Raw genomic sequence first — 22,556 nt, 5'->3', positions numbered from 1 at the left:
ATGCTGCTTTCTCCTATTTTTACTTTGCCAGCACCATGAGTCACCATCCATGTTTCAAAACTGCTTCAGGAATCACACAATTCCTGCTAATTAAACTGTGGCTGCTGCTGTCACACAAAGGGAGAGAAAGCAATCCATGAGCTGAGGACACCTACAAGCAGGTTTCCAGTCAGACAATGTCCAGCTCCCAGTCTGTTACCAAGTGGATTGCACTCCTAGTTATTGTGGAATGGCACACGTCCTTTACTGTAAGCAAGCTCCAAATGGAACATACTAAAACATGGAGCTGTGATTCTGGACTCATGACTTCCTTGCAGAAGACAACCTCCCAATGTCTGCTTATTTAAACAGGGAAAGAAGAGAAGAGCCCCAGCTCACCCGTTCAGAGGTCCTCCATCATTGATCACATTGAGGTGGGCCAGCTGCCTCTTCAGGTGGAGTTTGTAGCTTGCATTAATTCGTAAAAACAACATCTGGAAGAAACCATAGCAGAAGAGTAAGAACTGTGCCCATGCTCACATCACTGCCTCCAAAGGTGAAACACACTGACAACACCTTCAGTCACTGACTTTTGGTTTTGTTTCTGCAACTCACGTGGCAACTCCTTCTGCCAGTGCTTCAATCTCACCCTTCTGGCCACACACAGTCTGTACCACACAGGAAACCCTCACCTACTCATTGTGTGTGGCACTTAGAGGATATGCTCTTTGGAACGTGAACTTTCCTCCTCTGTTGTCTGAAGTATCTAGCAATTTGTACTAAGCCTAGAAGATAACAAATCTCTTTCCTGTGCTAGAAGGGACCATTTAATCCCATGTGAAAGAGAAATGACAACTTGTATTCAATGACTAAATATGTCATTGAGGTTTGCAAACCTCAATTTGTCATTGAGGTTTGCATTCCTGTCCTTAAGGTTTGCAACTCTGCAGTAGCAATGACTGCAGCAAACTCCTGCAAAAGCACATCAGGTAAAATTTGGGTGTGTAATACATTTAGGGACTTTTGGAAGCTACTGATTCTGAGCAGTGTTATAGAATAATCCTCTCAGAGGGCTGCACTCAAGCCCTAAGTGTTGCCATTTGCATAGCATTTCAGCACTAATTCCTGGATTGCCATCTCTAGACATTAAAAAGAAGCTCAAAATCCTGAAATCCATTCTTTTTGTGTACCTCATTGTTCTTCCTACACACTGGAATACTTCCTTCAGCTCAGCCCAAGCTGTCCATGTGTCTGCTGCCAAGCCCTTTAACGTGTGGGTTTCACCAGGACTCAGAAAATAATTCCCCTCTCCACAGATAAAATATCTCTTGCTCCCAAGGCCATGTGCATTTACAAGCAAACTGTGAGATGAAGCTCAAAAATAACATTCACCTGAGTTTGCTCCTCAGGAAGGAGTTCATATATAGCTTCATGCATCTTTGCCATTTGCTTGCAGATATTCCTGAAGCATGCTGAAGGAACAGGGGCTTTCACTTCATACTGGAAATAAACACACAACCAGTTAACTCCTTTCTGCCACTTTAAAATGGTTTATGTATGAGAGCTCCCAACAGCCACCTGGGGTTCTGCTTTGCTAATACCATCAGAAATCAAGATCCATTAAGCACACCACAAATTAAAAGAGTGGCTGGGTATGATCTGGTCCAGCCAGGAACTGCAGATGCAGGTCCCATGGCTGTGAGCTGGCCCTCTCCTTCAGACTGGTACAAGCCAATGACAGATAATAACTTCTGCCTCTGAGAAATGTGCCCCTTGAGTACGTCCCCAGAGAAAACTGCTAGTCTAGGATCATACATATCCAAATTTCTGAAGAATCAAGTAAACCATAAAGAAATGGAAACTCCTGAAATCTCATCTATCTGCCATAAAAAAACCCAAAACACCAACCACATCACATCACAACCTCACAAGAATATTGCAGAAATACCTTGGAATGCAGAGTAAAAAAAAAAAAAAAAAGTCCCTTCTCCTGCTGCCTGAAATCCAAGAAACAAGGCACTGGAAAACACCAGATGGCAAGAGATTTGCTACAAAGGGAACAAAATTCTTATATCCCCACTCTGGATAGGGAAGATCTGAACAGGATTCCAGAAACACTGAAAACCTATCCCAGAACAGTGAAGCCAGCTCTGCAGTAACAGGTGGAGAGGCTGTGTCATCACAGGCCTGGGTGACACACTGGCAGGTCATCTTTGGGAGGGTGACACTTCTCCAGGGAGCATTGCAGAGTTCAGGAAAGAACCGAATCATTGTAACTACATTATTTACAAACAGAGTGGAGGAGATGCCTGCTTTCATGCAGGCCTGAATTGTAAAAGAGAACAAAGCTTGTCTGAGCACAAGATAAAAAAAGAAATGGGGAGTTTTGAGAAAGTCTTTACAGAAAATCCAAACCAATGACCTAATTCTGACAGGAGAAGTAGCAGAAAAATATCGCTTTCTGTTCCAGGGAACAACCACCCAGTGTGAGGGATCAAGCATACCTCAAGACAAGGAAGTTAAGCAAGAAATTGTTTCCAATTTCCCAGCACGTTGTTAACCAAAGTGAAGTGGGAGGCTGCAGCAGTGACTGTGGCATGATTACAGCCACACCCAACTCTTCATTGTCATGCGGAAAAGCAACAGCCCCGGGAAGAACCCCAAGATCTCCTGGCCATTTTTATGTGTGGCTGAGGTCAACAGCTTTAAAACCACAAGGGATTAGAAAGAACCTCACTGCTCTTCTGTCCAAACAGTCACATGCCAGCAAGTTCCAAGAGAAGCTCAGAACTTGTACTGGATTTTTTCCATTTGTGGTAATGAATGAGCCTTTCCCATTTGCTGAATTCATTACTTCCACTGTTCAATAACCCCATTCCTGTTGTATTTCCCTGCCAAAGACAGCTGTTGGGAAGTGTCCATGCTGCTGTGAACTGCCTTGTCTCAGTGGCACTGGGTGAGGACAGCTCCCATGCCATGGAGCTCCCAGGGGAAGCACAGCCTGGAAATGCAGGAGCAACTTCCTTACATTACCCAGCGCCAGGTCAACATCATGTCCACTGCACCAACTGTTCATCTCCTACAGAGCAGGAATTTCTGGGTTTGAGGTGTGCCAGGCACTCACTGCTATGGAAGTCACTTGTGCAGATTTACACACCTCAGAGCAGGTGACCACTTCATCCACAGGACACTGAAATAGTTGGACTCAGAAAAACACCTGAATCCAGGAACACACTGGCATGGTTGTACTGACATGCCTATTTGCAAATGTCCTGGGTTTATGCTCTTCACAGCCTTCAGCACCAAGATTTCATTTTTTAGGAAAAAGATGAGCCAAATGACGGCATGTGCTAGGAATGGAAGCAAATCAACCATCCTTTGGTCCTGGGCTCTGTGGGCTGCATTCATGAGGGCCAAGCACTGTCACTCAGCCTTCAAGAACTCTGAAGTCTCAGTTTACATCCTGTGTCAGCTCCCTCAAAGACAGTGGGCTGTGAAGATGGAGGGACAGTAAGAGACGAGCTCTCACTAACTGCCATCAAGAACATAAACTGCATTCCTACTTTGTTGTGGACTATACTTGATTAGTATCAATAATGTAAATTCTTGCATTTGTCTTTTATTCTCAAGAGATACAGTGGCCAAACAGCCATGTTACTTCACATAACAGCTACTTATATGTGGAACAAAACCCTCAAAAACTAGCAGACCATTCTGGTCTTTAGAGAAGAGCATAAACACATTTTTTTAAAAAAAGTAAACACAATAGGAGTGGGAAATTCCAATTTAAATGCTTTTGCTTTTTTTTTTCTTTTTTCACCCTAAGTTTAGGCAGCACTACTTGACAGACCAAAGAAACGGATGAAATGAAAAAGCACAACATAAAGTAACAATAAAATAACAGAAACAGCAAGGAAGATAGAATTGCTGCCTGTTGCAACTGTTCCACTACAGCTCACATCAGCCTGTCCCCAGCCTGTGTTCCCATGCTTCTTGTGAGCTCCTTGAAGGAAGATGTAGGCCCAGGCCAATCAATCAAATTTTTCACTAAAAAATGAATTAATCCCTGTCATGAAACAGCTTATTTTTTCCCCAAAACCCTAAGATCAAAAGCATGACACTAAGCTTTAAAAGGTCATGTACTTCATGTATCTGTGGGTCAAGGATGTGTGTTTTACCCTGAGGTGACCCAGAGTAGATCCAGCCCAAGACCACACTGTAGCACTGTTTAAACATCAAAACACACCAGGAGTACTAATGCTGCTCCAGAGCAGGAACTGCTGAGCACAGACCTCCAGTCCCCAGGCCTGCAGCCCAACAAATGGGCTGGTCCTTCCTCTCCAAAACTCTTTCTCCTCAGCACTTTCCTGCTGTTTCCTCAGGTGCTGGAAATACCGCCCTCACTGTTGGAAAGAGCAGGAAATGAGATCTGCTGAGCCTTGCTGCAGACAAGAGCTGTCAGTGGTTGGAAAGCACTTCGGCTCCTGAACACTCGAGCATCTGTGCCAGCCACAGCATTGCCATTCTGCTGAAACAGCCAATGAAACATTTCATTTTCCTGGGAGTGAAGGTGACTGACACCCAGGTGGCAAATGTGAACACAAGACATATTCATGAGAACAGCACAGAGCTTTCCATCTGTATAATTAAAAGAAGTTCAAACAAGGCCTCGTTAGGAAAGTTTAAGACTCCTCTTGAAACATCTAGACTGTATACAATGAGACTTCCAGTTGCAATTTAGAGAGTGTATAATTATTTCCATAAATCATTACCTTGGATAATAGTTTGTCAAATAAGCTATCCATTATGGCAACGAGCTTTGCTGAAATTTCAGCTATGTGGTCGTGATAATCCTGTAAGGGAAGAAAGCAGGTTTCATTTTCTAGTGGCATTCATGTTCTTCAGAGTACAGTTGAAAAGCAGAACTCTGTGTTTCAGGAAATGCCAGAAGAATTACCTTTGTGATGTGGTCAAAATGCCTGAGCATGCTGAACTGCTTCGGCTGCAGCCGAGCTTCAAAATGAGCCCTGATAATGGGAATGTAGTGTACAATGAGCTGGAGGCAACGTGAAGAAAGGGCTGTGAATCCAGGAGGAGAAATAAGGTAGTTATTACACAGGAAGAGTCATTTCTGTATGGACTGTGTCTCCTTTGACATAAGTAGCAGATCTGACACAATTTCACATGGTGGGCTTTTGTCTGTTCTAAAAGCATGGAGGTACATGTTTGCTTCCCTGGGAACCCCCACCCCATGATGATGCCAGACTGGTACCTGACAGCTCACACCCAGCTTGGTAAGATGGGATAAGGGACTGATTTTACAAGAGGCTCCCTGAGTGTTTATGGGACATTTTGAGCCCTGAGCACATGCAGACAGATCTCTCATCTTAGAGATCTCTAAAGACCTGACTCATCAGCTACTTAACCTCAGCAACCACATTCTCAAGGCAGCAGTGTTTCTGCCGCAGTGGTGTACAAAACACCCTGCCCTGCCAGCACTGACCTGCCCTGAACCTGCTCCTGCTGCAGTGCCAACAGGATCCCAAAAACAAGGCTTCTCCCAACTCCAACAGGGCCTGAGCCAGCAGCAGGACACACACTGGTGCCAGTGTGGTCACAACCCTGTCCTAACATTCTGCAGCAAAAACCTGACCCAGCTGTGGCCCACAGCTTCTCAACCCATTCTCATCAGGCTGTTCCCTTCCCAAAAGGGAAGTGCAGACTGGTAATCTCACCAGTTTCTCACCCTGAAACATGGGAACTCTAAGTTTAAATGCCTACTCCAACCCATCAGTCAAAGGCTCTTAATTTCAGGAGAAAGTTTAAAACTACACTCCAGGCAGGTAACTGGCAAGGTCTTACCACCCTCTGTGCCCACACACAGCCCCACAACTCAAACACAGCTCATCACAGATATTTAGGGCTTTTCTGCACTTGGGTTTTTTAACAGGCAGGGGAACAAGCTTTGACATTTTAAATACAGAAATACATTTTAAATACAGAAATCCATACCTAGGTTTTTTGTAGTGATTGTTTTCAAGCCAACAACTTGTAATGCACCAGCTCCAAGCACTAATTGGCAACTTCTAGAGTTGAAATACTGTGAGAAAAAAAAGGACAGTGAAAATGCATGCTGACATTCTTATCATCTACACAAACCCACAGTTTAGAAACACCATCAAAAGAATTTTGCAAGATAAGTAAGACATTATGAAGGCCAGTTCCAGAGTTTCACTAGTTTTCCTCAGTAGAGTAGTCACATAATATAACGGTGGAAAACATCAAGACAAAAGGTTTCTGCTCAGGCTCTTGACCTTCTCCACTACTGATGTTAAAGGAAACTTGAAGGCACTGAAACTCCCTCCTGCTGAGGTGACTGAATCTATGTTTGTAACACTATGAAATACTGGATTTAACGAATGATGCACAGAAGATGAAAAGCAAATCCTGTAAGAATTCTAGGTATAGTGGACAACTCATGCTTAGACTTTCCCAACTTACTTCCAGAAGAAAAGAAGTTATCATTAAAAGCACATAGGCCAACAAAGCCTCTGGACAGTAAGACAATTGCTACCAGCAGGTTCTGTCTTACACTGGAATTCTGCTTCCTCACCCAGCTTGAGACACCAGATATTCCAGACTGGGCCTGGGTGATGCAGCAGAAAAGCCACCGCTGCTGTCCCCAGCTCCTGCACTGAATGTAGAGCAGAAATCCCAGGGCTCATATTTGAACAGAACTGTCTGTTGACATTGAGAGGCAAAACTTAGGAAGACCTGACCCTTTCTCATACACCTGAAGATGCAGAAGAAATTGTGACAAGGCTGTCCTGCAGCTTGTGTTTGCAGCACAGAGAACTGCCCTCACAAAGATCTCCTTTTTGAGGGCAGGGGCATTATTCTGCTTCACAGGTCTTTCTTCACGATAATGAAAGAACAAACCCAAAATTGTAACCCTCCTTGTGTAAAAAGGGGAAACAATTTTCTGGCTGTTGCCTGTTGTCAGTCACAACATGCAGGCTCACAGAGGCACCATGAACCACCCCCCAACTCTGGGCTGCCAGAATGGTGCATCCAGGGCTGGAAAAGCAACCCAGACCTCATCCCACAACTGACCCAGAGCTACGTGTGGCCCCTGATCTGAGAGAGGCAAAACCTCCACTGCCCTCAGACAGGGCAGGGCTGAAACTGCCTCACATCCACTTAATCTTCTCCAGAAAAGCAACAACTTTTCTTATGCCTCTGTGTGGACTTGAAATATAATCACTGAGCCAAAGGCTCAAATTTTTGTGAGTTTTTTTCATGAAGATTCTGGGGATTTATCCTGGAATTTTGGGGGATTTTTAAAAAATATTTTCCCTCAAATATAGGTGGCTTTCCTGGATTTCTTTGGAGATTTTTCCTAGAATTTTGGGGCTTTTTCCAGCAGTTTTTTAAGGCTTTTCCCTGGAATTTTTACCAGATTTTTCCTGGTGGTTTTTTTTTTTTTTTTTGGTTTGTTTGTTTTGTTTGGGGTTTTTTTGGGTGGTTTTTTTTTGTTGTTGTTGTTGTTGTTTTTTGTTTTGTTTTTTTTTGTTGTGGCTTTTCCAGAATTTTTGGGGTTTTTTGTGGGATTTTGGGATTTTTGCTGGAGTTTATTTTGGGCTGTTTTTCCTGGAATTCTGGCCCTTTTTCCTTGATTTTTTCGAAGTTTTTCTGTAATTTTTAGGGTTTTTTTCCTAAAATTTTGAGGATTTTTGGTCCAACTTCAGGGGGTTTTCCTGGAATTTTTGAGATTTTTCCTCCACACATATCACACATTCTAAGCTCCTCTGAGGTATTTAGCTCAGGTGAGTGTTGACTGTGAGGCAAATCATCAAAAACTTGGTGTGTAAAGGGTGCTGGCCACACGTACTGTGCCCTGCCTTTTGTGGCAATGACTGCTCCCAGATGGCCTGGTGCAGGCAGGGCAGGGAGGGAGCCTGGAACAGAGCAACACCTCCTCCTTGTGCCTGCTGAGAGGAAAGCATTCCTGCACCCAGCAGGAAGGCCAGGAGCCTTCTCTTTGTCTGCACCACCTGAACAACGCCAGTAATTACAGCCACGTGCGCCTCTCACAACACTGAGATGCTGGAGTGTGCCCGGAGAAGGATCTGGAGCACAAGTCTGATGAGAAGCAGCTGAGGGAGCCAGGGGTGCTCAGCCTGGAGAAATGGAGGCTCAGGGGGACCTTTTTGCTCTCTACAACTCCCTGACAGGAGGGTGTAGCTAGGTAGGGGTCAGTCTCTTCTTCCACACACAACAGAACAAGAGGAAACAACCTCAAGCTGGATAGTAGGGATAATCTCTTCACTGAAAGGGTTGTCAAACATTGGAACAGGAATCTGGTTATTCAAATTCCAACTACCAAAAGGACAAATATTTAAAGGTCCATCTACCAGAGTTTCCCCTCCCCTGCCCCCCACCTTATGTAAAATATCCTTTTGGAGATTGAATCTGTTTATCTTTCATTGATTATGCTCATGTTCAGAACTTAAATACCTGATACAACCTTTGTGGGCAAAGATACAAATGAAAACCTTGACATAAACTAGCTGCTAGGCTTTGGAGCCTGTATAGACACATATATATGTGTGCATGTGTGTGTGTATATATATATATATATATATATATGTCAGTTTTAAGGCGCATTAATACGCTCCTTTAATTATTGATTATTATATTACCTTGCAGTGTCTGGGCTTTACCAGCTTTCCTCTTCTCTAGTGAGAAATAAATGACCAAGAGGTTCTGGTGCTTCATCACCTTTACATTTTACAACAGAAACTTCATCCCATTTTTCATGCTTCTACTGACTATACCTCTACTGATTTGTAAAAACCAAGGGACTCTTTCCTTCCTCAATACACATATATATTTCTGTGGCATCTGGCATAAAATTGCTTTTTTTTCAGCATTAATTCTACACCCAGCCTGAAGGACAGGCAGCTATGTCAAATACTACTAGATAGGATTTCAAATATTCCAGGTGAACAGCCAGAGTTAATTCCCACAACAAACTGCATCTTTAATGCCTTTGGCTTGAAAGCTTTCTTTATGGCACACTGGCAAACACAATGACTCTAGATAATCTTTATAATTTATATGAAATCACAAAAACACATGAGCATTATTGAGAGGAAGACATGTTCTCTGCACCCTGCCTGTTCCTGGGGCACATTTGGAGCCATACCTTCAGTAAATCTGACAGGCGGGTCAGCATGTCAGTGGTGATGGAAGGAATGTTATCCACACACTGGCAGTATTCCAGGATTATTCTTATTAGCAGCAATACTGTCCTGAAAGAGAGGAAACAGCCAAGTATGTCATCTCAGTGCACAAAAGAAACTGAGAAGTCAAACACAGGCCAGTCATGTTGATAGAAAGCTACCCAATGCTAGAGATTATAGCATTGAATAAATCCACTAACTGGATGTGGAACAGAAGTGAAACATAAAAGGAGATATACATAGAGATAGTTACAACCAATACCCACTCCACAGGGTGGTGTGTGTAAGTATTTTATATGAAAGACAATCTCTGAAAAATACATAATAAATGCTAAGGAGTCACAAACAGAGAAGGCAGCTGTGAAGAAACAGCACCAAATATTCAAAGATGCTCAACACCTGTAATTCCTCCTGAAGTCAGCAAGCACTGGGGAATTTGGGAGCTACTGGATGGAATTAAGAAGGCTCCCCATAGAGCAAGCATGCTCCTTAGAATTCAAATGCACAGAAGGCAGGGAAATTGACGCAAGATCAAATTCAGAGTTCAGAGTAGATATTTTAAAATTTCAGAAAGTTAAAACTCTTTCTTCTTTAAGGCAGTAGAGTGCAAAAAGATGACAAGTCAACTGAAAATAAACACCTGGAGAATGTTTTGTGAACACGAGGCATTTGTGATGAATGCATTTTATTTGATTAGATGCAATGCAACTGGATGTAGAAGTGTGTAGGAATGAAACAAATATTTGCACTCTGAAGCTCCCACTTGCTTCACAGAGCTAAATATAACAAGCTTCAAGTGAGCAGAGGTATATTATCAAACACATCATATATTAAGCAAATTTTATCCTTTAGAGCAATGCTCCTACTCGACCTGAAATGCTCTTCAGCAGTGATATCATTTGCCTGGCACAGAAGTTCTCAGCCATCAGATTCTGTTTCCAATTGAACAATGACACATCATCATGAAGCAACTCATAAAATGACAGCTGGTCCAAGACATTCTGTACATCACACCTTTTAAGTTTGGTAAAAATTGATGTTAGAACTCTGGGGAGTGAGATCTTCCAAGCTTTACTCCCTCTCCAAAAACACTCTCATGCATAATTAATGCTTAAGCCTCACAGTCTCTGGAAACACAGCATGCTTTTAAATGAAAGAAGTAAGTGAGTATCATACATTTTAAAATGTCTCTGATATAACCAGCTTTAAGAAACCACTTTCCAATTCAAATCAGCCAGGACACTAAGAAATAGCATATGCAGCTTCTGATATGCCCGTATCTTATTCTGAATAAGATAAGCAACCATTCAGTGGTGGACTCAGGTATTTTGGAGCTGTCCAGCCTGGAGAGAAGAGGGCTCTGGGGAGACCTTATTGCAGCCTTTCAGTACTTACAGGGGCTTATAGGAAAGACAGGGACAAACTGTGACAGGACAAGGAGCAACAAACAGTTTTAAAGTAAAGCAGGGTAGATTCACACTAGACACAAGGAAGAAATTTTTTACAACAACGGTAAAACATTGGTACAGACTGCCCAGAGAGGTGGTGGATGTCCCACCCCTGGAAACATTCAAGGCTGAGTTGGTCAGGGTCCTGAGCAAGTGCAAGGTGCCCCTGCTCACTGCAGGACAAGATGATCTTTAGAAGTCTCTCTCATCCCAAACTACTCTAAGAGCCGACAATTTTTGCCACAGATAGCCTAGATTGCAAGAAATAACAATGGGCTCAGAACACAAACCTGTATTTTCAGGTATGTGTTTTCATGAAATAATTGGAAAAAACCATTCAAATAAAATTATAAACTAGAACCTAGCCACTCAGAGAAAAAATGGCATTCTAATGTGGCGAAGAGCTTGTAGTGTTTTGTAACTGTTGGGAACCAAAGAGAAACTAGTCTGTGAAAGGAGAGGGATTTGTAGTTTAAATAAGATTGCTAAAGTTGTTAGCATTCATCACAGTTCTACTCCAAAGTTCTTGCCAACTAACCCACTGCTAAAAGAAGAGTGCATCTTACCCAACTGTTGCATATTTTTGTCCTTCAACAATAAGGAATTCAGCTGGCTTTCTTTCTTCAGTTGCTAGATATTTTAGTAAGACAGGAAAAAGAGTGAGTTGAACTAAAAACAAGTGCAAAAAATGCTGTTTATAAAAATGCAGTGTTTACTTGATAAGGTTTGAAAAAAAACCCACAATTTTTGTAGCAAGCACTTCTCTCTTTTACAGTATTTATTAAATAGCGATTACCCATCAAAATTTTTATGACCCACAAAGTTACTTCATTATCTGTTATGATTTTAGATCAAAAAAATCTTATAGTCCCACAGTCATTATGGACTTAAAAACTCCAAATACAACAGGTTACAAATAGAAGACATGCAGAAAAAGCCACTAGGTTTTCTACTATACATTCTCAAGTGATTTGCTGTGTATATTAATATTTTAGCTTTGAGTCACTTTTTCCTCAGGCTTCATAACAGAAGCACTTACTGATGCAGTTTTTCATGCTAAATTATCTACTTGAAGGAGGCTGCAGGAGGTTATTTTATGAGCAATGGCTGATAAACATATTTTGGTGTCATGTTCCATAACTGGAGTGATTATTGCTTTAATACACTCTCTGTTATCTGCTATGTTCCTTCTGGGAGATCAGGTTTTCTCCACCATGACATCACTGTATTTTCTTCCTTCTAATCGCTTGCCATTTTTCTCCCCCTCTCTGGCATGCTTTCATCCTTTTCTGGTTATTCACTTCCCCCCTATCACTGCAATATCGGATAGGTAACCCCACAAGGTAAGAACATATTAAGCATTCCCACTGTGCACATAGGGAAGTGGGGTAGAAGGAGGAAAAAGTGACTTTTCTGAGGTCAAATGAGGTTTCTGTGGCAAGGTAAATAATTGAATGAACATGACTTTTCCCTTCCATGAGCAGCCACATGGCATGCTGCCTTTCATTTGAACTGGCAGATGAAGTAGTGGGAAGGAGCAGGCTTTGTTTCACACAAGGAGGGTTGAGCACATGCATGTGCTCCTCAGTCCCTTGCAATTCCTCAGTGGTACTTTGTGGGAAAAGACTGAATTTGTGCAGAGGCTGCAAGCCTCTACACTGGGAATATTTGTATAAAAAGGCAGCTCACTCCCTGTGCTAACACTTCTGGGTGTTTCCAAAAAATGAACAGATAATCTTTCAGCACAAGATAGTTCCACACCAGTAACAGAAAAAAAATAAAGATAAGAGAACAGCTATCAACTTTCTTCCCATCCCCGCAAAGGACAGCAAGCAAACAGATCCAGCGTGTCATCAGAATATGTCCATCAACATTCAACAGCAGAATCTGCAGACAATAAATTCATTTCACAGCAGGACTGCAAGACACACACCTGTTGGTTTTTTTTCAGGGAGAGAAATTCTGCCATCTGACACCGAATCAACGAGGTCCTGAAACTCGGCAGGAACTTCAGCTTGCTTCCAGCGCTCATTGTCCAAAAGCAGGCTGGTTACAAACACAAAAGAGAGGAGGCTGAGAAAGAAATACCTTGTCTTGACACTTCTCTTGCCTGTAATGCTGAGAAACAACTTTAACAAAAACCACTGGCTCAGGATGTTATGTCAGTCATCTTCATGAGAAGGAGGTGCCCAACAATTGTCAGCAGCAAAACAGAACAACACTGTGCTGGTCTAGAGATCTCACAATTCATTCATTCAATCTGTCATAGGGGACTAAAAACTACACCAGGCAATAAAGGTATTTATAAGATCACTGCCAATGAAATAATGGATAAATACTGGAATTTTAACAGCTTTTGATGGATGAAGAGCAAACAGACTTACTGGCCAGGCTGTTTCTCCAAGAGGTTTGGGTTTGGGGTTTTTTTGTTAGAAAACAGCTGAAAGTGAATTATTCTTAAACCCCTGAAACAGAGCAATCCTGCTCTTCAAAGCTAGTTTTGTGTACTTTCTGTAGCCATTACTGTTCTTATTTAGGTAACTGTAGAACAAACCAGTTTGAAGCAATCAAGTTATGAAAACAGTAAAGTCTAAACCAACTGGAAATAACTGGGGTTTAATACAGTTTTTTCACCCCCTACTTTTAAGTATAACAAGCTTACTGATGTTCTAGGCAACAAAATATTGTGTTCGGCTGGCATATGATACATAAAATTGTTCACAGAAGAACACAAATATTGTCCACCCAGAGGTACCTTAGCTTTGTCTTCCTCTCCTCATGAAACCTATTCACAAATCTATTGGCTTGACTCTGAAGAGCTCCTCTCAAGGACATGCTTTTCCTGCCACAGATCTGCTCAGTATCCAAGATAAAGCCTTCCATCAAGCGAGAAAGAGTAACGAACTCGCTGGAATTCAGCTTCTCTAGGAAGCCATCCTGCATGCAAAGAAAACCACTGTAAGGAGACGTACCACCACAAAAATCCAGAGACATACAGAAATAACTAGTCAGCATGTCTGAGGGCTACCACAGTTTGAAGAGGCATATTATTTAACCCTACAGGTAACAGACAGAATAGACTGCACTGCAAGCTGCTACCTTGTCACAGACAAGCTTTCTCTGCATGAAGCATGAAAGACAATCAGAATATTAAAAAGAAAAAGAAATAGGTAGAGGAAACCAACACTGCCTTGCAATGATTCATGTTAACACTGGTGTGCTTGAGCATTACCACAGAGCCTGTGGCAGCAAGAACAGCTTCATTTCATGGATGCCACTTCAGAACCCTCATCAAAGCAGTAACCTGGAAGCAAATGCTCACCAAGCATGAGGCACCACCTTGTTCTGACCCAAGCTCCTCACCTTTGCTCTTGCCATGAGGAACTTGACTGAGCGATCGTGGCAGATATCAGAGGCACTATAAAGTAACTCTTGGATATTGTTTGCCAGCCTGACCAGCTCCAGGTCAGTCAGTTTCATGTCCTCGCCGATCCTACAAATGACAGAACCAGCTGGCTGAGCATCAGTTTGTGGAGCAAACAGTATTTTTGCACACAGAAGGAAAAAGCCTTGCAGCAAGTGTCAAATGCAACCAGTTAATCACCAAAGTAACTTTATACAAATGGGATCTTCTAAGCTGATGTCACAGTCCTGTCAGCCTTTCATAGCAAGAAAATGCATTAACAGCACATCCTTTTCCTTTTTATTGATTTTGCATTCTAACTGCTATTAATGGTATAAGAGTAAACATGATATAGCCATTACTGATACAATAAATGTAATTAACAATTTACTGAGTTAAAGTTTACCTAGCTCCTATGAGACTTCAGCATCACAAGCATATGACAAAGAAAACACAGCACTTTTCTTCCGATGCAAGTGTGTGGCCTAAAATAAATACTCTGCACTCCCCACAGCCTTAATCTACAGGCTGACATTCTATTACCTCTTTTGACTATAGGCTCTTAAGGCGGTGCTTTTTAAAAGACCTTGTATGACTTGTCTACTGTTCCGAGGCCAGCACTTAGTACACCTCTGCTGTTCATGGTTCATGTCATTAGTGAAGATCACAATCGTCTGGGCCAGCCCAAGGACTGACAGCACGACAGAAGAGAACTCAGGACACTACAGAGCAGCAACTGGGCCGACATTGTTCTGTGCATTTTTACTAGCCTGCTCCAAACACAGAGCAAAGCTGCAAACAAAACCAGAAGAGTGATGAAGTAAGTTCATTTTAGAACAAAGTTATGTAACCAGCCTCAGAAACAACTCTACTCCGCAGAAGCTCTAGCTGGATGGTGTATTCTTAGCGAACTTGGCAAAGTGCTCCAGACTAGTTTGGATCCAACCCCCCTTCCCTTTTCCTGCTCTTCCATGTAACCCCAGACTTCTCTTCACATTTAATTTCTCCTCCAGCACACTACAGATGTTCAGACATACAAAAGCCTGTGTTTTATGCACAGCGTATTTATTTAAAATCTATCTCCGTCAGCCAGTATTGTCAGGTGGGGAAGGTCTCTGTCAAAACTAACAGCTGTTTCAACACATAAGTACAGATACTCAAGGACCAAGCAGCAAAAGCAGGCCACTTGCTGTCTTCCATCTCTCAGAAGGGTAACAAGTGGTATTTCAGTTTTGCTTCATATAACTCTGTATCCAGATATGCTGGCTTTTGAAGTGGTTCATGTCTGAGTCCCACACACATTATGCCTGGTTCTATTCAAAAGACAGCTCCAACTTGAAGCCACAAGTAAGGGGTGCATAAAAGGATGCCAGAAGCTTGGAACTCCGGAGACTGGAGCACCTCAGGGTAGCACTGCCTATGTAAGCAAAGCACTGAGATTTATTTATTTATTTATGCAAGTCAAATAGGTGATGAAAAACAAGATTTTTCTCTAGAATTTATCAAGGTGTATTCCACCAAGCAAACAAAAAAAAAAAAAACCCAGGAAAAATAACTGTAGGAAACATGGGCAGGGAACAGAAATGCTTCTGCCTGCTAAAGGCAAACAATAACAAACAATCTGTCTTTCAGCAACTCGCATCTCTCCTGCTCTCTACACAAGTGGCCTCCCCAAAAAAACTAATGGAGAAGGGCCTCTTTTCTGGAAGAAGTGACATAAATCAGTCCCTGTACCACTACATATGGAGGTGAAAAATAGGCAAATATAACAGTGCACTCTGATGGCAGTCTCTAGGGGGAGAGCCACTACACTTCACCTACCTAAAAAGCACATTCCTCCAAAGTCATTTTTGTACTGTGTGACCAGAAACAACCGCCTGCACCTCACCCCTCGTTCCGGCCACGCTGCCAGGCGGAGACAGGCAGGGTGTTCACTCACATCATCTCTACTCCTCCTGGAGTGACAGAAGAGGATGTGTGCTCCTTGCTGGATGAGGAGTCGGTGGTGCACTCGGGCTCTGAGACGGAGTCGCTGCTGCAGGGCTCGCTGTTGGGGGAGGTGTTCCTCTGGGAGGCTGAGTCGGATGCTGCGGCCGGGAGCTCCCCGTCGCCGAAGGCGTCGCTGATGAACATCCCCTCGTGGGTCAGGTAGGCCACCTCACTGTCCACCATGCTCTCCTTAGCAGAGTTCTTCTGTAACGTGTCCTCCACGTCTCTGTTTTTTTGGTTCTTGTCTAGAACCAAGAAAACCACGCTACGGATAGTATTTAACGTTGCCTAGAATGAAATATAACTTTTATTACAAAAAAACACCCCAAAACCCAGTGCCATAAGCTTGTGCTAGAAAGAGATTTTCTTTGTTGTGCAATTAGTATTTAGAGGCAGACCCACTTGAATGATGGCAACCAATATTTGATGTTTCTGAGATAGGTGAAAGAAACCTCATTTGGAGCAATTTAACACGTACAAAAGTCCTGTCCTAATCCCTAGAAGCTTAGAATAGAAGTAATAGAGCAAAAGAGGTATTATCTCTTTGTCACTGCTCTCTTTGTTAGCACTAATCATTTTTGCCCTGGATGCCAATATGCACATCTCCTTTCAATCAGAAGTTTGAACTCTACAAGCAAAACCAACATCTTAAGACTTCAGATGGAAAAGCAACCTCATTCCCTTTCATGCCTGAACCACATGAAGCTCTTTGGAGATGAATGTCTTACCTTTACTCTCTTGAGGAAGATAGTGAATTTTGAAAAAATATTCTTCAGTAAATCAAACCACTGAAGAAAATTCATCATCCTCATCTGGTCTGCAAGCCTAAAAAAAGAGCAGTATTCAGCAAACAGCGTTTGCTGACCATGATGCCTACTGGCACATAACGAAAAAGAAAACAAGCTTTAAATGGAATTGCAAATATAAGGAAAACTGTGTAGACTTTTACCTGGCAAGCAACAGACACCACCTAAACAGTAGTCATGATCAACACAATGCAAGTGGAGAGGGGAAGGAGGGATACAGGATTAGATCATACTATCAGAAAATGAAAGCTTCACATTTACCCTTCAGTTCTTTCCTGGGCATAATGTTCTCTTCCCTAGAATAAGTATGTGTTACCAACAAGGGATGGGGTTAATAACATTTTCACAAACCACAGGGGAGGAAAAAAAAAAAATCACAAAAAAACCCTACATGAAAATATTTTTCTAGCGTTAAAAAAGCTGTGTTATTAAGCCCATTTAAAGGCTCAATTTGCAAGGCATAGCAATGAGACCACTTCTGCTACTTAAGTACAAGTCAGCATTTTGTGGCAAAAGGGCAGAAAAATAATTGACAGAACAAAAATTAAACCCTGTAATACACAGTTAGGACCCAAGAGCAGAAGACTAAACACTAGAGAATGGTGACCAAATATCCAGTGTGTAAAAATGATCCTGTGCCCAGTCATTTCTCAATCTGGGTATGAATTCCATGCAGGTTTTGCAACTCACTTTGCTTTATCAGCTGGACTATTTTTATCATCTTGGGGTAACACTTTGGTGAGTCAAGTGAATCATAAAGCCATAGAAAACACAGAAGCTGGCAGGGGCCCCCGGAGCTGGGGCCTCTGCAGCTGCCTCGGCCAAGCCCTGCTCAAGGCAGGTCCAACTACACGGGGTTGCTCTGGGTCAGTCAAAGCCTGACCATGTCTCAGAACACAGATTCCACAGCTTCTCTGGGCCTGTGTTCCAATGTTTGACCAGCCTGCTGGGGAACAGATTCTCCCTAGGATTCAACTGGAATTTCTCATCTTCTACATTGTGCCCACTGCCCTTGGGGCAAACTCTGAGAGGAGTCTGGCTCCATCTCCATCTCTGCTCTGGCACTGGCCTTTGATAGGCTTGGTGTGGTTCCTGATGGACCATTTCTAGGGCTAAAATTGTCTGGTCTCCTCTCTGAATAGCTCCTGTTCTTGATTATGGAGAACTTAAACTCATGACGTGTTTTAATATAAAGTCCCAGATTATGGCAACAGGGAATGCTTTCAAGTAGAGATGTAGTCAAGAGATACATGCTTCACGTAGTGAGATTCACAGAATTTTAGTATTTATTTCAAAGGTAAATTTAAGGTAACGTTAGAATATGAATGAGAAGTAAAACAATATCCACCCAGAGGTGGACAAAAGCAGAGTCTTAAGATGCAAGAGAAGAATAATCCTTAATTATAGGGAAATTTAAGCAAAAATTGTAACAGTAAATTTATCTATGCTAAAAATCATACTATCCCCACCCACCAGCACCACCAATAAAAATCTGGCTGCATACTTACTTAACAACCACTTCTGTGTCTATTTCTTCTATCTGCGATACCGTATTAACCACACACTGTCAAATTTTAAGGGGGAAAAAAAACAAAACAAAAGAAGATCTTAGCTTCTTTCTAACCACTGCTGAGTGTCATAACAAACACATTAATCCTCAAGTTAAATAAGGAAAAGTGAAATAAGAAAAGAAAGAGATACTTGTATCACTTAACAACTTGTTTCTCTAAAAACACACCAAAAAAAAGCCAAAAAACAATCAAAACCCCCTGCAAAAAAACAAAAGAAACCCCCCAAAGCAACTGGTGCATACAAAACCGGTCAGCTTTTTCAGGTCTCCAGTACAATCAATTTTCATTCCAAACACATCTACAGTTCTACAGCCATTTCATTCATCTCTTTTCCCATTACTTGTAAGCCCAAGGTACAAATCAACTCCACTCACACTGAAAAAAGGTTTTTCTCCCAAATGCCAGTCAATAAACTGAACAAATGAGTAGTAGAGTGTGAACTCATTTTGCCTTTAAGCAAGTTTGTACAATCCCAATGATGACTGAGGGCTGCCACCTCAAGCTACACGGGTTTTACCTCTGTTCTGAATAATAGTGGTCAGTACAGAAGCTTCTGAAGAAGAACAGAACCTTGTTCTTGAATTATGAGTGTGCTCAGTGCTTACAAACCTCTGCTCTTACACTTGCCTGGCAACAAAAACCTACTAAAATTCACTGACCAAAACAGCCCAGCAATGCATTTGAAGAGGAAGCACATTTGAGGCGTGGCAAGAAAAGAGTTTCCTTTATTGAGGAAAAGTACCCCTAAGAGTTGAGACAATGGGCCACCATACAAAAGTATTGCACAAACCACACAGGAACTACACAAATCCTGCCTATTTTCCTTATTGAACAGAAATCTACACTGGAATTTGATTAAACATTGTCTACTATTAACCAGAGGGGAAACCTCTTAAACCAACCTAAATTTTCCCAGCAGAATGGGAAAAGCATTTTGAGACTGAGAACAAGTGAAAACCCAATGGAGACTGGGTTCATCTGCCAGGCAGATGAACAGCTTTATCTTGAGGTTATTCATTAATTCTTTTTTTTTTATTATTTACTAGCAATATGGGTCTATCCACCTTGTACAGCCAGACCAACAGAACCATGGAGATGAAATGTGAAAGGGATTGGAACAGCCAAGTCTGGCTTAAAACAAAAACCTTCAAATAACAGTATTAAAAAACCAAATCCAAACTTTTAAAAACTAGGTTCCCAACCCAGCTCACAATGCAGCTGCGAACTGCAGACTATCCTATGAGGACAGGAGATGCCCAAGTCAGCACCTATCTCTCAGCCTTTGAGATACAAATCAGAGGGAGTTCATAGCACATCAGAGCATAACTCCAAAAAATCACTTATCTCTAGGAAAAAAACACCCATTCTTACACAGTATTCTTACATATGTGGGAAAATAAACAAGATGAGTAAAACTGAAAGTACCACACACACCACCTAAGCTCAGCTTGAGATCTGTTTGCAAACAAAAGTCTAGTCTTCATGTCACTATCAAAATTACCCAACGTATTTCCCCCAAAGCAAGAATCTGAATTTTGTCCAATTATTGATTTAGCTGGTTTTATCAATAAGGTTTTTTGACTTGAAACACTCTGCCCTAAATGGCAAACCACCACACCAATGCAGAAAAGATGTGGGGCTTAATTTAAGTTTTTTTTTTAAGTTAAGCACTTCTACCTTCTCCATTACTTCACCTTGCTCTCTCAGAAATAGGCAAGGATATTTTCCAACCTTTTATCATGTGCCTGTTCTAGGTCTGTGTTACCATTAAGGCAAGAAATATTTTCTGTATCATTTGCAGGGAATTCATTTGTTTAAACTGGTAAGCTCTTTGATTCTCCTTTATGTGTTTACACCAAGAACTCCAGGGTTTTTCAGTGTGTTGGGAAGGAGAGGTTTTTAGCGTGGTTTTGGAGTGTTTGTTTTGTTGTGGGTTTTAATGAAATGTAGTGCCATGACACAACTCTACTATTTCAGAGAGCCACGTGTTAAGAGAAAGGGAAGTTCACAACAATGTTAATTTTACACAAAAAACAGGGAGCTTATGTGACCTACACCTTCCAAAAGTTATTCTGTAAAGACCTCTGTGCTTCAGGGAGCCCTTAAGTGTCTGCAAGCTCAGCTGCTCTAACTGAGAGACCATCAGCCACCAAAAAACTTTATCAGAGCTGTTATTAATGACCAAAAAAATTATTTGCAAGGGGTAGAGAAAAGCTTGTCAGGTACATTAGAAATGTTTGTCTTACCTGTTTAATTATATTCTTCGCAGTATTAATCATTTCATCTCCATATATTTCATAAAAATTTAGCTTCCTTTGTTTTAGAAGTCCAAATACTAGAGATACAAGTCTCTCCTATCAAGAAAAAAGAAAATTAAAAAAATACACATCAAGGTGAAGACAAGAAACAATTTTAAGAAATTGCACAGCAGTAAGACAGCTCATGTATCAAGCACAGTGAACAGCATTTAGGACTAATGCCAAGCTTTGCCTATACAAAAAAAGCTCCCTGTGGAAATACCAGCTGATTCTCTTCCTCCCACCACTTTTCCTGCCAATTCCTCAACTGGGCTCATTCACAAGTGCTTAAACCTGTGGATATTTCTAACCATGAGTGAGTTTCCTTATACGAACAAGACTGACACTAAGCACAGCCCGAGTGAGAGGCTGGCACGCTGCAGCACAGAGGGCAAGGAACCACAGGGCAGAAAGGAGAGCAGTGCTACTGCCAACCACTACGTCTCATGAAGTGGATTAAACAAGGCTGAACAGGTCATAGGCTCCAGCAATTAATAAAGAGCCCTACAGGCAAAATCCAGAAAAATCTTTCCTGGGCTACAAAGCAACCACAATAGCCTAATCTTTGTATGTTTATGATCTTCAGAGGAATGAGCAATATGTATCTATATATACTGTGAATGAAGCATGCATTCAGGGCAGGCATATGCTTGGTATAAGCACCCATAAAAGCACAGGGAGACAGAATGAGAACAACATGCAAATATCAGCTTTCATTGCCAAAACTTAAATTTTACAACCAAGTAGATCAGAGTCCATGTTCTTTTCCACTTACATGCTTAGGTTCATGAAGTGAACTCAGTGTACATTTAATCACAGAAAAGAGAACTGATTATTTTGAAAAAATAAAGTGGGCCTCGATTGCAGTTCAGAGTTTAATTAGAATTATTTAATCTTATCAAGCGCAAAAATAAATGGGCAGGGAGAGGTGTGGATGAGAAGATAAATAGTCTATAGTGTTGCTACTAGAGACCTGAGTGAATTAGTTGGTGCTAATTAAGTATGTTAAAGATGCAAACATATTCATGAGACAGTTTATTTCAATAACAGACATACCTCTTCTAGAATCTGGCAATCATCTTCTAGGGGTCTATTTAAATCATTGCGAGCATAAGTTGAAAACTCTGCAATCATCATTTTATCTATCAGCTTTTCCAATTCACAAAGCTGTGAGCCAAGATGCCTAAGAAAAACAACCATTGAGATATGAGCTAAATAATCAACCTGAAAACAAATCATTAGTTCACAGTTGAAGAAAATAACCACCCAGGAGGAAAATTCCATGCAATCAATGCTGGCTTAATGGGAGGCTCCAATCTTTCACTCTTCACAGCAGCTGAAATCATGCATTTTTCAGAGCCACTGTCACCTTACACCAAAACATATGGACTTGAACATTGACAGAGGATAAAATATGGAAGTAGGGCTTTTTTCTTTTTTTGGAAGGCGCCAAGTACCTCTCTGCCCAATGAGGTGAGCCAGAACTAAGAATACTCACTGCCTGTCAGCATAAAGGTGTTACAAAGAAGGAATACTTCTTTTGATTGTTGAGTTCCTCAGATCATCAGCCCACAAGTTTTTCTAATTCAAACATTTGAACTTTTGATGTGATCACAGATTAAAGTCACATGACAGGATGGCTTTCAGAGAACACACAGGAGTTTTAAAATTTGCCTTTTTTTATGCTACTCTAAATGAAAAATACTATTCCCAAGTATGGGAGATTTTAGACCATATTTTGCAGACTGTTGCCATACAGAAGCACAAGGGAATTTCTCACATCAGAAATATCAACTGCCCTTTAAAAGTGTGAACTTC

The 22,556-nt window shown here is 41.6% G+C and overlaps 1 protein-coding gene across 3 annotated transcripts in view; it reads right to left on the bottom strand.

Moving 5' to 3' along the window:
- VPS54 (VPS54 subunit of GARP complex) overlaps positions 1-22,556 on the bottom strand; it is a 47,578-nt gene that overhangs the window by 3,128 nt on the left and 21,894 nt on the right. For 2 of the 3 annotated variants that reach the window (XM_038130944.1, XM_038130945.1), the window contains 15 exons: positions 21,795-21,921; positions 20,688-20,795; positions 18,379-18,434; positions 16,793-16,889; positions 16,015-16,352; positions 14,036-14,165; positions 13,428-13,609; positions 12,606-12,718; positions 11,239-11,302; positions 9,188-9,293; positions 5,992-6,079; positions 4,937-5,058; positions 4,752-4,832; positions 1,372-1,479; positions 379-473 (listed from right to left, as the gene is read on the bottom strand). In XM_038130944.1, coding sequence (XP_037986872.1) covers positions 379-473; positions 1,372-1,479; positions 4,752-4,832; positions 4,937-5,058; positions 5,992-6,079; positions 9,188-9,293; positions 11,239-11,302; positions 12,606-12,718; positions 13,428-13,609; positions 14,036-14,165; positions 16,015-16,352; positions 16,793-16,889; positions 18,379-18,434; positions 20,688-20,795; positions 21,795-21,921 — 1,815 coding nt within the window. Of the gene's footprint in view, positions 1-378; positions 474-1,371; positions 1,480-4,751; positions 4,833-4,936; positions 5,059-5,991; positions 6,080-9,187; positions 9,294-11,238; positions 11,303-12,605; positions 12,719-13,427; positions 13,610-14,035; positions 14,166-16,014; positions 16,353-16,792; positions 16,890-18,378; positions 18,435-20,687; positions 20,796-21,794; positions 21,922-22,556 lie in introns of those variants that run through there. The other variant, XM_038130946.1, reaches the window with a different exon arrangement.

Source organism: Motacilla alba, chromosome 3 (assembly GCF_015832195.1).
Source record: "Motacilla alba alba isolate MOTALB_02 chromosome 3, Motacilla_alba_V1.0_pri, whole genome shotgun sequence".
NCBI classification, from domain to species: domain Eukaryota; kingdom Metazoa; phylum Chordata; class Aves; order Passeriformes; family Motacillidae; genus Motacilla; species Motacilla alba.
Note: the sequence above shows the minus strand (reverse complement) of the source record. Positions and strands in the feature narration are given on the sequence as shown.